The sequence below is a fragment of the Rhodnius prolixus genome, unplaced genomic scaffold (assembly GCF_049639745.1).
Source record: "Rhodnius prolixus isolate KJV_2025 unplaced genomic scaffold, Rpr scaffold_8, whole genome shotgun sequence".
NCBI lineage: Eukaryota > Metazoa > Arthropoda > Insecta > Hemiptera > Reduviidae > Rhodnius > Rhodnius prolixus.
Genome location: NW_027411593.1, coordinates 30,972,118 through 30,990,432, shown reverse-complemented (window position 1 = coordinate 30,990,432; position 18,315 = coordinate 30,972,118). Strand labels below are relative to the sequence as shown.

The following is an 18,315-nucleotide window of genomic DNA, read 5'->3' as shown; positions in this document are numbered from 1 at the left end:
GAGAAATCCAACTTATAAGTCTCTGGTCTTATTTTGGAATCCTCAAATGATGACAATTCTTTCTAAAGAAAACGTTTTTTAAGAACATATCAGTAACATTCCTAGCACCCATTTCCATTTCGTGAGAAAGTAGTTTACAAAGCAAGAACTAAGTTTGGTTTTCTTCAACAACACGCACTTGCTGTACGCCAGCCACTGTACATAGTTTTCTCTCTACCTAATTTTTATTTAAGGTCTGGATCAAGAAGAGTTGGTTGTTATGCCGGTGATTTAATTACTAATATCACTTAATTATATTTTTCTTAATGTATATTTTCTTAATTATATTTTTCTTAATGTAATTAATCGCTAAATTGCGTGACTTGACTTTACTTAAAAGTAGTACTTATCTCAAAAAAGTTTTTTTAGCCTAATAAATAAAAACTATTGCTTAAAAGTTGGTTTATTTTAAGTAAAATTATGGAAAAATGATTAATTTATATGATGTAATAAAAAAATAATCTCAATTTCTTATTCTTACATTATTAGATCTCAGCAGGATGATGATGGGAAGGATGCACATCAAGTTGGCTCTATTAAAGATGAGGTAGAAACAATTTCAGAGACAGATGTGGCGCTCCCAGGAATCCCATCATCCAGTAAACTTGGACAGCTTATTTTTAAGTTAAGGTGAAAACTTTTCTGTGTTATAATTTTTTTTTAAATAACTTTATTAAAAATTACTACTGCAGGTGCGACAGGTGCTCCTGCAACAAGAAATTTTAGAGAGGGGAACATAAAAATAAAGTTATAAATAACTCGTATTATCTACATTCCAGCTGGCTTTTTATTTGGAGTAACTAAAATAGTTTTTTTTTTTAAATTTTATAATACATTTTATGCTTGAAACATCTAGATTAAAAAAAGGAAATAGAGAATGAGGTGAAGAAGTTTGAAAATAGAAAATGGTGTGCAATTTTCCTTAGGCTTTCCTTTTAAAAGTGCTACGGCTGCAGCACGGTGTGCATATTATCATAAATAGATCATATATTTCATTCCATCGCTACCCAATATTATCTTACAACGTACAAGTAGATTCATGCACTGTTTCCCTTAAAAAATAATAATAATATCTCTAACAGAAATGAAATATCGATGAAATATATTATGTAGTATTTGTGTAAAGGGTAATACTTGATTCAATATCTCCTAAGATTTAAAAAAGATAATTTTTTCATTTTGATTCTTTCTTTATTGTTAAATAATATTCTGATTTATTATTCATTATTTTTAAAATATTGTTTTAAATCAACACTTATAAAAACAAATAATAGTAATACCTAATGTAATACAAATTAAATAATAGTTGTTTATTAATAAGTGAATGGAAAATAACGTGACCATTTTAAAACCTAATGTAGTAAGTTTCTAGGAAACTAAACGACCAAAAACAAAAACAACCGTGATGATTTCTAGCTTAGTATTTGATCAATTGATATAACTGTTGGACGCCAATCATTCTTTGAGATTTTATTTCTTATTATAGAAATAAACATCAAGGCTTATACTAAGTTAAATGTTCCAAAGAAATAACTATAATTAAATTGTAGTAAAAATACATTGAAGAACTTCCATGTTTATTCCTTTTTCTTGCTAACAGTATAAGAATTACGGTCGAACTGTACAGTTCGAATATAATGATATGCATAACGAGTTGAGCATTTACGTGGAAGATTATGGGGTCGTACCGTCCGTTTATGTGATGAATAGACGTACATAACGCTATTTTAACGTCACATCTGGAATCGCCTTACATTTTTATTATTCGAGTTCAGCAAAATGATCTCTAAAATACCTCAGTCAGATTTATTCAGGTCTGTTAGTGCCTAAATTTAGTATTCTTCATCATAATTGTTTATTAGTAATATTCAAGATTAGAAATTTACTTTTTTTAAGTGTTTCAATGGTTACTTTAATAATAATAATGTTTGTCTATTTTAGAAATACAGTAAATGATCAAAGTATAATTTCTAATACTATTTGCAGATACAAAAAAGAGAAAAGTACGTTGGTAGTCAGCGTAGTAAAGTGCCGAGACTTGCCAGCTAAGGATCCAAACGTAGGCAGCAGTGACCCATATGTGAAGTTACAATTACTCCCAGAGAAACAGCATAAAGTAAAAACTAGAGTTCTTAGAAAAACTAGAAATCCTGTCTATGATGAAGATTTTACTTTCTATGGAATCAATCAAAATCAATTGCAGGTAAAATTAGTTTCTTCTACCGCAAAAAGAAGCTTCAAAAATCTTTTTTGAAATTGAGCTTTTTTTTTAAAAAAAAGATATCTTTAAGTTCGATTTTTTTTTTTTGTAAACAGCAACGATGTATTTTTGTAACATTTATTTATTGTTTTTTATATTTTTTACTCCAGACGTTTTATATCTTTTTGAGGGTTCGAAAAAAAAACCTCTAATAGTTGCTGTGTGATTGTTGGCTTCTAATGCCTCCACCAATTTCCGATATATTGTTGGCCCTTTTGCTGACCTATTCCATTTCTTTTTTCTTCTCCGTCGCTTCCACGAGATAGCTGAATGTTTTTGATACACATGATTTACCCAGATTGTTATTGTAATTGAGTATAATGTAAGTAAATGTATGAGAAATCAGTTGAGGTGCCATGAAGTCCTAAACTTGTATTACAATTTTAGGCTCCCCAATAAATTAATAAATTAATAAATGCTTTGTAGCGCAACAAAGAAATGCATTCTTTTAGAAACTCGTACCTATTTCTATCTGCTGTTTTTAAGAATAAGTGACTGATGTCTCTGTTAACAACGGACTAGGTAGTAACTTGTAATATTTTGTAAACAGTCGTGAGTTTTACGATGGAACCAGAGTTGCGTTATTGTTGTATAAAACTGTTTCTCTCTCTTTCTCGTTCTTCTAAAAACCATGGCTTTGTTGGCCAAGGTTTCATTCATGGTTCTTTCTCGGCGCAATGTCATACTACTGTTGATGAGCGTCAAAAACCATTTTCTCAAAGCATTTTCACGATTCCCTGAGCTTTAGCCGGTATATTTAGTTGCTATTTCAGTAATAAAAAAGGGTCCATCAGGTAGTCTTATATTTATTTTTATTTTTTGAGATTGCTTTTAGAATCACTGAAAATCATCATGTACATGCATTTTTTTCGTCATAACCACCGCTTTCTAGATTCAATTTAGAAATACTAAGTTGTAGACAGCTTTCTGTTTGTGGATCTGACCCTGCACAACACACTCCCTGCTACGATTTCGGTTTGTTTTCCTAGCATACGATTAAAGCTAAATAATGGTATTAACAAATCCTCTGTCACCTTAAAAATACAATCTCAGCAAAATTGCTTGCAGTACACCTGAGCTGGAGAATTGATTCTCTATAAAACTATACATTTTGCACTTAGAATTCTCTTTTTTATCCCAAACTATGCGAGCGCATCATTTATTTTCTAATAATTCACGACGTACCTTCATTCAGTGACGTAATTTGAATCTTATCTATGAGATAAGATTATTGTTGATCTTAAGGCACCAAGGAATGCATTAAACTGAACTTAGTCCAACCTAGATAGTACAGATTGGCAAACATCTTCAAAAAATAGGGCAACCGTAATCTTAGGCAGTTTAGGCATCGTTTTTCTCGAAATCCTACTGAACAGTTTTAATTAAATTCGGGAATATTATATTATCAAATGTAGAATTAGAATTGAAAAATTCTCAGGAAATTTGATTGTTAAAAATTTGATTTAACCAAAATTTAATCAAAACCTCACCAAGACGTCCCCTGGTATCATTTTCAACTATTCTGCGATTTAGTGATGATGAATACAACCACAGTACCATGAGAGAACAGAAACAGAGTTTATGAACAACTTCTTTGCGCAAGCCCAGAACTTATATTTCCAATAAAAATTTAAAGTTTTCAAACGATCGCAATAGTCTTTATTTTATTCTTCTTTATTGAATTCTTTATACTGGAACTACTCAATTTATTTATCGTTGGTATTTACCTTTATTTTTTCAGAATATAACCTTACATTTTGTTGTATTAAGTTTTGACCGATATTCGCGTGATGACATCATTGGAGAGGTATTTTGTTCATTAGACACGGTAGATGTGACGCAGGCTGAAAACCAACAACTGTCACTATGTCGAGATATTCAGCCGCGCAGTTTGAAGGTAAATATCAAAATTTAATATAACTTTGTTGTAAAAATAATGTGATTAATACATATTTAATGAAAATCTGGTGCTGGGTAATATCTTTGATTCTATCCGCAGTAACACGCACCGTTTTCGGATTTTCATCTATTATCAGGGGTAGTGATTTTCATCTGTTCACCACTTTGGAGTAGATATTTTGACTTCACTTTTTGCTTCCGTCTTGCATTACATTTCCTAGTTGAACTAGTGAGATGGAACAAACGAAGTCTAAATCTCTAAATCAATCTGACTAAAATGCCTCAATGAAGCAGAGTATAATAAATATGCTACGACGGCTATAAAATGCTATACATTTTTATGTATCTACTTTTTCTTTAATCTAGTCGTAGTTCAGTTGCAGATGTAGTTCTGGCTCGGTTTTCTTAAGCCTATTTTTAGGAATAGTGTAAGTTTGAAGAGAAAAGAATGGTTAATCATGAAGAATAATTATTTTATCTTGTTTTACATGAATTTCTATAAGACGGTGTCCAGAATCTGTGGAAAGAGAGGCCACTGGAACGCCCTGCGGTTTGTTTTTTTACACATTTTTCAAAGTTTTTGTTAAGGCATCCCCTTTGAATACCTGGCATTATGGTCGGGTCAGCCATCAGACTTGTGCCACATTCTTCGTTCCCGATGTAAAAGATTAGTTTTACAAATTCAAACACTGTATGTTATATTAAAATTGTTGCAGATCAAAGCTCAAGGAAGGGGAGAGCTTTTGGTCTCGCTATGCTGGCAGCCTGCGGCTAACCGCCTAAGTGTTGTGGTACTCAAGGCGAGGAATTTACCAAAAATGGACGTTACTGGACTTGCTGGTTTGTTTGTTTGTTAAATGATTTGCTAAAAATTCAAATGATTATTAGTTTATTAATTTAATTAGAAATTCATTAGAACAATTACGTTGTCTAGGTCTATATTATGCAGTTTTAACATTTATAATTTTTCAGATCCGTATGTCAAGATGTATCTAATGTACAATGGCCAGCGGATTGCCAAGAAGAAGACCCATGTGAAGAAGAGAACATTAAATCCAGTTTTTAATGAAAGTTTTGTTTTTGAAATTCCACAAGGAGCAGAAACTTTAGATAAAATAAACCTCGAGTTCTTGCTGCTTGACTGGGACAGAGTCACTAAGAATGAGGTTGGTTGTTTATTTTAAATTTCCATTTTGTGTGCTTTACATATGTGAAGATAAAAATTTTGTCACCTTTAAATACCTTACAAAATAATTTTACTCTTCATTGAGGTTGGAAAATAAATGCGACATATTTCATTCTTATTAACAATCTTACATATTTAATACTGATTAATTTTACTCGAACTTAAATTTTACTTTAGAGATAAATTTTAACTTATTTCTCTGTGGAACTGCCTTAAAAACATTTTCCCGGAAAAATGCTTCAGTTGAAAATTATAGATCAACATGTGTTCAATGAGCCAGCTTTCCTGTGAACGATGGAACCTTTCACGGTCAGCTGTGTTCGTAGATATTTTCAGGAGCCTGACTATTAGACGTCACCACGCTTTTGGGTTGACATTTAACATCTTCATTTTAAGTTAAATTAAATTCTTTTAAAATAAATGCACGCAGAGGGATATTTATAATTTGTGAACGTCGAAATTGAATTGTGTTAACAAAAAGAGTACTTCTAATCTCATCTAGAATAAAAAAATAAAAATACCACTAAACTATAGTTTTGTTCACAGGTAATTGGTAGGCTGGAACTCGGAGGATTGAAGAGCAGCGGATCAGCGCAGTATCACTGGAATGAAGTAAAGAATTCACCTAGAAGACAGATCGCTGAATGGCATAAATTAAGAGAATAAACCATCTGAGAAAATGAATAAAATAATAAAGCCTGCAACAAAGAATTATATAATATAAATGTCCTTGTATCTCTTAAATATCCTCCTTTAGTGTAAAACTTGATTAACCATTCCCTCCAAAAATTTATTAATAAAAACAATATGAATGGATATTTTAATGGATTAATATTTAATTGTGATTTCTGATGGAGGTATACAAATAATCTCTACATTAAAAGCATTAATTTTGAAACATTGTTTTAAATTTTACTTTTTATTTAAAATAAATAAAGGGATAATAAAAATAAATATATTATTATTATTAGTAATAAATGTATTAGATATCAAATATAAAGTGTATTGCCCATTTAAGTAAAAATATTTTTCAATGTAGCATGACCTGTTGGGCTTAAATCACTTGAAATCAGTCAACTTACGCGGCTGGCACATAGTAAACAATACTGCACTTGATACATTGCAATTATAGAGACAGGAAATATTTTTATTTAATTTTCAATTGTTTTAATAATATTTTATTTTGTTAAAAGATATCGGACTTATAAAAAAAGAAGGAATATTACCCTAGAACTTTCATGAAGAGTAACCAAATATGACTTGTCAAGCATGTGGTTAGAATATGAGATAAATTGTAATCACAAATTTAAAAGAAACTGGAAAGCAAAAAAGAAAGAAGTTTAAATCTTCTAATAAGACAAAATTTAATATAAATATATAGAAAATATACACTTTGCACAACTAAGTAAAATAAACACTCTCTAAGTAAAAAAATTAAAATGAAAAAAAGCAGTTCTTAAATGTAAAATAAATGGATATTATAAAAATAACACTAATATTCCATTTTGTGTAAACAGTGTAAATTTGTAGAAATAAATTTAATTGAATTTCATTATTTGAAAAATTAAATAGTTACCTTTTATATTGACTTCTACGTTAATGTAACAATACTAAGATAAACAAAGTAATATTATAAGTATATTATAAATAACTCTAAATATAATATTTTCTACACAAAAAATTTCAATAGCGACTGTTTAGCATAAAAGTGCTTTTTAGTTTATAAAAATGCAATTCTTTTTATTCATACTGCACTTATCAAGAAAACATTCCTTTAAGTTCTTTTTTAATGCATGAAGGTAACGCTAAATTATTAAAATTATTAGAAGTTATCTCAATATTATTTATTTTGTTATCTATTGTTTTGTCAATATCTCGTAAGATTAAGGGAAGAGATTTCTTAAGGGAAGCCTCTAGAAGTGCTTCTAATTTATAACTGACATTAACGGCATTTATGCACAGTTTTTTTGAAAAAACCGCTATATTTTATATTTGAATAAGTAAGTGTTATAGCTTACAATCCCATGTAAATGATAAATATCTATAAAACGATTGCTTTTCTTTGCTTTCACATTATTTTCAATTCTCGATTATATTCGAGAGTGAAAAATTATAGTAGCATAAAGTGCAACGCCGCTCGAATTATCTCGAGTGTGAACAGTTTGGCCAGTTTAGCGCGCTCGAGTTAACTCGAGCGTGCACGTTAAGGGGTTAAGTGATTTGCTTTTTACAATACTTCATTTTTTTTTTTTTTTTTTTTTTTTTTTTACATATTTACAGTACAAATTATATTAAAGTTATTACTGAACAGAATTTCTTCTTTGATTGTTTGATGATTCTGGAGATTGTTGGCAAACTTTTAGCGATTGTTTTATCTATATTTGGAAAAGATTATTTCCGATTTGATTTGATTCTTTTCTGAACAACTCTCTTCTAGCCCGGGTCGTGTTTAATCTTCTTCTGGAGTAGTTTATCTGGGGAAAGAAGGAATTCCAATTTAGGTCGTCTTGTCCTAGCCTTTTTTATTTTCCTTCCTAGTGGCTTGATTTCGAGAAAAAGAAAGGATCGTCCAATCCAGAAGCAGAATTAGCATCAGAAATGTTTACTTTTGCTCAACGCAAAAGTTCTTAATTTTTTCACAGAAAATCCAGGATCACATGGTATAACTTGATCAGAGTCATCATCTTCTAGTGTCAGTTTGCCAATTGCTACGCATACATCTGCGTCAGCTTGCTCCACAGGATATTGTTATTTATTTTTCACCGCTTGATGATCCGAAAGTTATCCACATCCTCTTGACTTCTTGTTTTTGAATTCTTTCCAACCAGTCATCACCATCAAGACCTCTTCTGATTTTGGTTGCATTTATTTTATTATTATTTTTTATTGTGGATTAATACTAAATTAGTATTCTATTTACAACATCGTTTAAAGGAGTTGATCGCAAAGTAGTGGCCATGAGCTAAATCCTCTACAAACAACATCTATTGTGGCTCCCTAAAGTTATTTGTAGAAAAATAGTTTTTTTTTTTTTGTTAGTGTAAATGTTTCATTTATTAAATGAAAATATGTATTATAGTTACGAGAGTTTATAGTTTCACATCTACTCCTATACTACATCGATACTGTTTACATTACTTCTAGAGTTAAAGGGAAATCTCCTCTTCTTAATCTGCTTGTGTTCATTCAATATAAATTAATTATTAAACGTGAAAATAAAAAAAATTGTATATCTTATGCATCAAGTTGAAATGTCACCAAAAAAACAATGGGGTTCGAAGAGAAAAATATTAACCTCAGAATGTTATCAGAAAAATTTTTGTTTATAGAAACAGCATAATTTAGTAAAATTAGTTTATTTTAGTGGCAAGAAATTAACAAATGAAAATCTTGAAATGAGGTTGTGAAATTTTTGGTATTTTAGTAGTGTTAGCTTTACTTAGAACAAACTATAAATAAAGAGTTTTAAAAAAATCATTAAAGGTTGTCTTCATCTCAATGACACTATATTTGAAATATTGGAATTATTTTGCGCTCAGGTATGAAAAAACAAAATTAAAATATTTATTAGTGACATTAACTGCATTTATAAAATCATTGGCATTTTACAATATTAATAAAATACTTCATTATTAAAACAGAATTACTCCTTCCTCGGCTTTAGAGTTCTTTTGAATGATTCTGGAGACTGTTGGCAAACTTCTACCGATTGTTTTATCTTTAATGGGAAAAGATCATCTGCGATATGATCTGATTGTATTCTGAACAACTCCCTTCTAGCCCAGGCCAAGTTTAATGCTCCTTCTTCTGGTGTAGTTTATCTGGGGAAAGAAGGTAATTCCAATTTAGGTCGTCTTGTCCTAGGTATTCTTTTCCCCCAGTGGTAGCGGCTTGAATTGGAATAAAAATGTAGGGATCGTCCGTTCAGAAAGAGAATTACCATCAGTTATGTTTACCTTTGAAAAACACTTAACTTTTTCGCAGAATTCTAGTATCACATGGTATAACTTGTTCAGAACCATCTTCTAGGGTCAGTTTGCCTAATATTACACACGTATTTGCTTTAGCTTGTTCCACAGGATCGTCCAAATGCTTTGAAATGAAGTGGATTGCCCGAAAATATTTTACAAAATCAATTTAGGGACATTTCTTTGAATTCTAACTATACGATTCTTCGAGTTGGGTGTAAAATTGGGAGGATGTTGCTGCAGCATCCATCGACCAGGTCCATGAATTTGCAATTTAGAAACATCACAATTTTTTTTTTCTTAAGAATGCAACTTTTGTGAATAATGCCCTGGACTAAGTTTGATCTTTCGCTATTTTCTTAGATATTTGACCCAAAATAAAAGAATTGTGCGTCGTTGTATTTAGAGATGTCTCATAAAATCAGTTTCATGCGTACTTTAGTTTACTTCCACATCTGGTGATTCATTGAGTCTATACTTCCGTTGCTTTCGCATTAGCTGAAAGGGCAGTTAGTAAGTGCTCTTTTAAGAATTGAAATTGACTTCTCACTGATTACATCTTAATGCGCTGATTATATTTTGCTTAAAATTCTTCGTGTCAATGCATTTATTTTGTTAAATTAAAAAGAAATTCTGTGGACCATTTTTATCCTTTTTAAAGATGCAGAAAAAATGCTTCAAAATAACGTTAGTATTAAACAAAAGAATGGATTACTGCTAATTCTAAGAATGTTTAGATTGTTAGACGATTAGCCATTTATTCAAGAATTCTCAAATCACTTCACCTGTTCTGATCATCAGGGGTTTGCTTTTACTTTTAGTATTGTAATAATTTTTACAATCGATATTAAAGTGCAATTCATTACTTTGTTAATTACACAATTACATGAAAGACTAATAATTTGTTTTATTATCGCTGTATCTGGACTGCTACAAGTGAGCCAGATCAGTAAATGACAATAACAGCAATAAAATTTAATTCCTGAGACAAAAGAAAATTAACTTCTATAATTTCGGACTTAAAAATGTATTTCTGTCTTCAATAGGGTGAAAAAGACAAAAATTTGAATTAATTTTTGTTACTAAAAATGGTTTTTATTAAATACTAAATAAAATGTGTCCCTAAAAACGAAACCAACACATTGTTATTTTCGATTGGCTATTTTATTTTCCAAATAATTATTGCTTGTACAAAGAAAAGAAATTAATTGTGATCAAGTCTGTTCATTCTAAAGGTTGACAAGTAATTGAATTTTAATTGTCTTTGGCTGATGGTGTAGTTAATTTCAGTTTCTAAAAATGACCGTTAGGTGTAATATTATTATTTCCCATATTAATTTTGAAACGCACTTAATTATTGGTTTTTAATTTAATTTAATTTAATTTTTTAAGAAGGCAATCTATTTTTAAATATATTTATGTTCCACGGTTATTAAATAGTTAAATTTATATTAGCCTGTGATAGAAAAATTGGGTAGTCCCTCATGAATAACTTCATTTTTCTTGTTTATTGAATATTATTATCATACGTAAAGAAAGTATTGAAAAATTATTCCATTAAATGAAGTTTTGTTAACATCTGCTAATGAAGAATGAAATTGTAAATTAACAGTTTCGCTATGATTAAATAGGTTATAATATTTTCTAAATTCTAAAAGTATTATGAAAGTTATGTCTTAAGATGTACTCTACGAACAAAATGGGTAAATGTTGATTGATTCCAAGATTTTCTTAGAAAATTACAGAGTTACATTCAACGATTGATTAAGATCGGGGCCTTTGCAAGATTCTTTTATCATTTAAGTAAACCTGGGCAGATTGTAGTTGGAACTGGATTTGCTTAAAAGATTCCAACGTGTCAAGAAAAGCATTAAGTAATTAATGAAATAAATTATTGTATTCTGATGACAATATTTTCATTCCCGTATTATAGAGAAAGCTCTAGAGCCAATGCAATCCTCTGTCAGTTCTAATCCTTTCGTAGGTTTTGGTCTCGCGAAGATTGATATCTTCGAATCTCCATACTTAGATCAATAACGTGAATCTTATTTCCAGTTTTCTTTAGAATTCCATTTAGTGCTACTTTTTTTTTTGTTTGGCAAGCAGTAATGCCAAACTCTTTTGAATAAAAGAATCAGTTTTTGGATTTTGTTTCCGCATCTGTTTATCCTTCAGCTCCAGACTTCTTCTTCGTAGACTAATTTTCCAATGAAAGCATTGCGATCATATTGCCCCCGGATACATTTTCAAATTTGAAAGAATTTCCCTGGTGACAATAATAATTCTTTGTTTAGCTACAAAACGATTGGACCCTGGACAGGGTAGAACTACTAAGTTTTAAAGCTTTGGAATTAATGAAAATATTATTGAATTGTAATGTTAATAAATATATAAACAAAAGGTGAATTTTAACTTTATTGAAATAAGTTTTTTATGAAAGAAAACGCTCGTATGAACGATATGGAAGCATTTTTGTAAATTTAAAATAGCTCATCACATACCTACAAATGTAATGAATCTTTAAAATCATTAATTTTTAACGTTTATAAGAATTTTTATTGATGAAAATACATCCAGAATGAGAATTAATAAAGAAAATCAATGTCGGAGAGAGAGAGAGAAAACAAATATAAACATTTAAGCAAAAGGATTTTCGCATAGAAAGCACAAAAAATCTAACTTATTATTTGAATAAAAGCGAATCCTTTTGTAAGAACTTTGTAGTGTAACACACAACATACTATAGTATTATACTATAGTATCAAAAACATCCGAAATTATAGATACTAGTTTCAATCCATTGCTGCTACAACCAAAGAAAAGAGAAAACCTGTGCTTTGCTTAAACAAAGTAGTTGTTACTGTTTTTTATGTGAAAACTGTATATAATAATGTATCTAATCTCTAAATAAATCAATAATTATTTCATACCATTCTATTATTTTATTAATCATTACAAATGGTGTGGTCGTGTATTCTTTTTATAGAATGTTTGTTGATGTTCTCTAATCGAGATTCGCCAAATAAAGTGACCATAGCCTTATGATGACTGTTGAAGTAAATGGTACTCTGGTTAACACTAAAAAAGTGGACCATTCTTGTGAACAGATCGGTTCTGTATTTCTTGTAAATGCTGAAGATATTTTGTAATATTTAATCACTTTCGTTTCATGGTATTTAAATAGGACTTCCCAAGACACAAAAAGAGATCGTTTATGTATTTATATTTTATGATCGACTGTATCTGCCAAATTAGCCGCTATTCTTTTTTACTTTTATTTACTTTTATGTAGCAGGGAGTATTTCTAACGTGAAATTCATTCGATTAGATTTTACACTTCATGATTTAAGGGCCTTCCTATGGACTTCTATTTGAGAATGATGTACGTTCTGTAAAGCACATAATGTTAATGGTAATTAAATATGTTGCAGAAATTTTGGGATAGAAGACAATTCCTCTTCTGAACGTCCTTTTTTTTGACATTTGCTTTTTCATTTTTGTTTTTTGTTTTTAAAGTGACTCATACTATTTTCTCTGAACTTAGTTTTATATTACGCCTTAGTGCAATTCACGAATTAGGCCTAATTTATGTTGTAGGTGATGCTTTATACTTGACGTTAAAATAGGTAGACCATCGATGTAAGTTTCTTATTTGTGTAGAGTAAGGAAACCCTATCGCATCTCGCAAACCTAGATATGAAGCGAGAAAGAACTTAAACTACTCCGTTGATGCGGAAGCAACGTGACAAACTGATGATATCCGTTAAATAAAAGGTTGAGTTTGGAGCTCTAAATGGAAGAAGATGAAACACATTAGACCTTTCACGTTAAAGATTTAGGGCTTGGTTGGATCAACGCTGGCAATAGGAGATATCAAAGTTTATTCCACATTGTTGTTCATTCTTTTTGGTGACTGATTCATAGTTTCAATCCCATTTATTCCACATTTTCATTTATGATCAACCTTTTCAGTTACTAAGTCTATCTACTAAATATTTGCCAATCTTCTGGATGGCATTCAATCAGTTAATTTGTAGAGATAATTTATTACATGAAAAAGAGCTGGTCAAATCTCGAGGAAGTGTAGTCCAATCACCGTGAGGTTCGTCTACAACCTCTTAGACTCGTATCCAAGTAATCACTTTCCGAGACTAAGAACTAACCCGTATCATATTTTCCGACCTATTGCCTAGATTTTGGCAAACATCCAGATCAGGCTAACGGATGAAGCCTGAAAAGTTCGAACAACGTCCGATGGCCACATTATTTACCTCTGCTCTGTTATTTACCGAAGACTTATCTCTAGGGCTCTTTTAAGCCAATCTTATCACTCAGAGATCTGTGACAAACCATAAGAAATGTGACGTTTCTATATTGTTGTTACCCAGAGCTAATATTATTCTTGGACCTCTTAGTATTTCATGTTTTTAGTTCTGCATTTTTTGATTTGCTATAGCTTCACTGCATTTTCATTGATACATTTTTGGATGATTGTTTATTTGCAAAAACCTGTTCTTCGGGTTCTTCTTGTTTCCTGCTAGAAAAGAAGTGAACTATTTGGCTCTGCTCTTGAAGAACGAAAGCTGTTCAAGGAAAGCGCAATTGAGGAACAAAATGCACCAAATAACTACCCTTAGAGGTCCCACATCAGATGGGATCGCACTACGGTTAGAAGACTGGGGTTTTGTAATGGAAATACGTGAAGAAGGAAATATGGTAGAGGAAGGAAAGCTAAAATAAAACTCACTGTTTTAGATTGAAATGAAACTAAAACAATACTTTTATTACAAGAAAAATAAAATCAAAATCAAAACAAATCCAAAAAGAAAATAAAATAACTCTAAAATACTTATACTTTTGATTAAAACATGAAATTACAGGAAAACTGTCCACAAAAAAAAAAAAAAAATACTCAAACCCACCCAAGAAAGGCAGATGAAATTGATGAGAAAAGTAAGTTTCTTTAACAAAAACGGCAGTTTTGCAGCTGCTCTGGCTAAGCAGAGAGCAATATATGAACCATCAATTCTATCTTTGACAGTAAACTCATTCAGCAATACAGCAGTCCAAAGATCCGCTTAGAGCCTCCTTTACTTGTAGCCAACTAGTACAGCCTATGCCATCTAGCGGATATTTTGGTAAACAATCTTTATGGATTTATCTATTAATTTGGGGGCTTAAATTTCAGAATTTACAATTCTTTTCTCACGCAGCGCACCTCCCTATGAAATCAGTCAATGGAAAAAATAGAATGACCTATTTTTTTTTTTTTCTGCGGGCTTAATAACGAATATACTTTATTATAAATTCCTTGTATAAACCATTAAATGAAATTCAAGGCCTAGACCGGGAGCCGAACCCAGAACCAGCATAGATAATTGGCTTAGAATACATCTTATCCAACAGCCTTGGCTACCATCAGTCAATATTGTGGAAACATATCTTTGTTAAAGTTAGGTGATTAGAGATCGATGAAAACGATTTTCAAGACTAACCCACTAACCAGAATTCATTTTTTTATTTTAATTTTTGTTGGGAGTATAAATTTATTTAAAAAAAATGTGAAAAACAATTCTGTTCTGTGTGGATTAAAGCTCCGAAAATCTTTGGGCAATAAATCTCAATTAAGGAGAAAAGAAATTGGGGTTGGACAAAGTCGAGATATAGTAAAGTGAGTGGGTCTGTTTGGGCAAAGTTTAAATAAAGCTAAAAGAGGTAGACAAGATGAAAGGGATCCTCCTAGTGGAGAATTGTTCCAAACAGAACCATTTGCTTAGTTTTCTCTTAGAGTTGTTCCACCCGTCCGCCAGTTCTAGGAGATGGGCCACTAGATGACTACCACAGAGCTCTACTATCCACCACTCTCGTCCTACTTAAGTGCCAACTTTATCTGCCAGCACATTTATTACTGCCCTTAACGTCCATATAATTCTCAAACCATTGCTTCTACCGCTATCTGTGTGACCTCTTCTTTGAATGCTATCTCCAGTCACTCCTGTCATCCAGTTTGGACCCACTTTTTCCAACCATAACCATCACTGGAATTACGCAATCTCCAGTATGACAACAATAGTACCCACAACGGTACCTACTGATATTTCACAATGAAATCTCAAACCATTTAGGGATAAGGTTGCCATCTAGTTAGCAATCATACTTGATAGGCTAATTTTTTGTACCAGCGGCACTTACTATAGTTGAGGCGGCATTTTTTTTAGCTAATTTTGTTTTGTAATTTTGTTACTTTATGGAAGATTATTATAGAATATTTTCTATAATAAATATGGTTATGGTGACTGTATAATTGATCCAAAAAGAAGAAGAAAATGATTATTACCAATTTCAGTCATCATTTTTTGCCAACCTTTTTAGGCGAGGGGAACTAGGTAATCATCGAGGCTGTGGAACTTAGCCTTCAGGTTAATAATAATAATTTTTTTTTTCTCCGAGGGGGAAAAATGCCACAGGCACCTTCCAGATTAAAACTGGGTGTGTGGGGCTCCATCCACTAAAAAAAAAAACCTCCTCTTCAGGCATAACGTCCACCCCGGAACCGCCATAAGCATTAATCCAGGGTGATGCCTCGTATTGAATGCAACTATCTGTAAGTTAGCAAATTGTCTGGGCCGTAGATCTTATCGACGGTCTAGCTGCATCATCTTAGTTCTTAGCACAAACCTAACTTCCTCCCATAGGTCTGGGCTAACCAGCAGACTATCAACTATATTGTGCGGTGAAAGTGGACCAGTTCTTTCCTGCAGTCTCGCTCTTTTCTCCACCCATCTTTCACATTCGAGAAGGTATGATACGCATCATCGTGAGCAGAATCCTCGAATATACAATTTTGCGCGGCTACCTTACCCATTTTGCCAAGATACGAGGAAAAGTATCCATGACCAATAATAATAATAATAATAACAATAATAAGGGAAGGGATTAGCTATGAGGTTAGCATACTGGACTCCCACGCGGAGGTCCCGGGTTCGAATCCAGCAGCTGACCCTTAGATTTTCTCTTCCTAGGAGCTTCTTACAGCTCACTGGTGATGGACAGTGTTGTCTGTAACGAGAGAACACAGTCCGGAGGCCGGCAATGCACTGGAAAAAGCTCCGGGCGCTAATAACCTTAGCTGTTGATGCGCAAAAAAAAAAAAAAAAAAATAATAATAATAATAGTAGTTGTACTTCCCCCCTATTAATAGTGAATTAGATTAGATTAGATTAGGTGGATGGATTAATTATTTATCTTAAGCGACTAGCCCTTCATTATGTGGTCCACCCAGAACACACAAGAAAAGAGAGGATGGTGCCAACATATCAGCAACTCTCTCCCTTCCGTCGACTATAGTCGGTGATCAAAGAGTTGAAGAGGGAAGATATGCTCTGGTGTCCCTCGGCTCCATACTAATTCCCGATGGAAGCAGTAAAGGATGTAACAAGGGTGGTGGAGGTGCCATCCGAGCACAAGATGATTTTAAGTGACGAGACGGCGCTAATGGCCAAGCTGTCGATGCGCCGAAAAAAAAAAATAACACAATTTCTGTATTGTGGGTTGAACAAGCGAAAGAATGGTTATTCTACAACGAAGGCGATCAAAAGTTGTTCCATGCATAATTTGCTGGAAGTCGGAAGGAATCAGACCACGTGAATTGAGTAGATTTTACAGCGATGTTAGTACTTCAAATACCTCAGTATTACTCTAGCGATAACTTGTGAATGTAGAAGAGAGCATCGCATAAATTACCGCAGAGTAGCTCGCATTCTAAAATTTTTAGCTACATCTAATACCTGTAATTCTTCTTTAAATCAGATGGATTTCAATTGGTGGCAACCAATTTTCTATTTTTCCTGCAGGTAACTGCGTGAACTGTTGAAAGTTCACGGGTTTTGGGAGATAAGGATCTTTAGAGCCACATCAGCGCCTAATGATGGCCACTCTGACTTTCTTTTAGGTCAAATCATCATTAGGTTCTGGATTAGAAGGGAAAAGGAAATAAATAAAAGTTATATATTTTGTAAATGGCATAATGTATAAACAACCATTACTTTCGAATAATTTATTTGTAAAAATTTAAAAATAATTTTTGGCCTATCTACCTTTCTATAAAATTGACATGAAATAAAATGGTTGATTATTTTTATACATTAATAACAATTGCAAAGACTCTATTGCGGAAGTTTATGGTTGTTATATGGACAGGTTAATATTGTTCAACCTTAAGCCTTTAGATAAATCTCACGTTGTTACCTAAGATGTAGGCGCCTATAAAAAGCATGATAAAAACCGCTATATTAAAAACAGCAGATTTACTTGAATTTAAAAATAACCTGTTTTGTATTCTCATCATGTGGAAGAAATGTTATTGGCACATGGGCTGTAGGTTAATTTTCGTGTTGGTGACCCCGCAAAAAGGACGTCACACACACACACACACACAAAATGCAGTAAGTACATGAAAAGCAGAGTAAAAAGCCATTTACCCGGCTATCCTATCTGGAGCTATTCTGTCTACTATATACCTATCTCAATTCGTTTTGAAGTTATGAACTTTTCGTGTTTTTTCATTCACAAAATATCCCTATTTTACTTCATAAAATCGCACTTTACAAGGTAATAGAACAACAATTTCAATTTTAAATCAAATTTTCGAATTCAGCATTAAATTTCCAATAAATAAATTTAAATTCTTTGGAAATGAATTTCCTTAAATAAAAAAAAAATCATTAATTTTTTTTTTTGAATAATTTATTTAGTTACAATCAACGCATTTTGCGTTATAGGCAACAATGATAACAATAAATAACGTACACATATCAGAGTGGAGAAGTTACCCAAAAACATTCTACATTCTACTGACTCCCTTCATCAGAGAGGAGATCGCGAGGCCACTGTCTTTTAAGACGTCTGGAAGTGTTGTCTGGTAATGTTCTTGAAGATAGATGTTGTACCAGTGGATTGTGATG

General features: G+C 32.0%; 1 protein-coding gene across 3 annotated transcripts in view; it reads left to right on the top strand.

Annotated features, from left to right (window-relative positions):
• The window catches only part of Syt4 (Synaptotagmin 4), a 163,412-nt gene extending 151,133 nt beyond the window's left edge, over positions 1 to 12,279 (top strand). For all 3 annotated transcript variants that reach the window (XM_074122307.1, XM_074122308.1, XM_074122309.1), the window contains 6 exons: positions 529 to 669; positions 2,026 to 2,242; positions 4,041 to 4,196; positions 4,915 to 5,038; positions 5,171 to 5,364; positions 5,931 to 12,279. In XM_074122307.1, the coding sequence (XP_073978408.1) occupies positions 529 to 669; positions 2,026 to 2,242; positions 4,041 to 4,196; positions 4,915 to 5,038; positions 5,171 to 5,364; positions 5,931 to 6,050 (952 nt within the window). In that variant the 3' untranslated portion in view covers positions 6,051 to 12,279. The remainder of the gene's footprint in view (positions 1 to 528; positions 670 to 2,025; positions 2,243 to 4,040; positions 4,197 to 4,914; positions 5,039 to 5,170; positions 5,365 to 5,930) is intronic.
• The last annotated feature ends 6,036 nt before the right edge of the window (positions 12,280 to 18,315 follow it).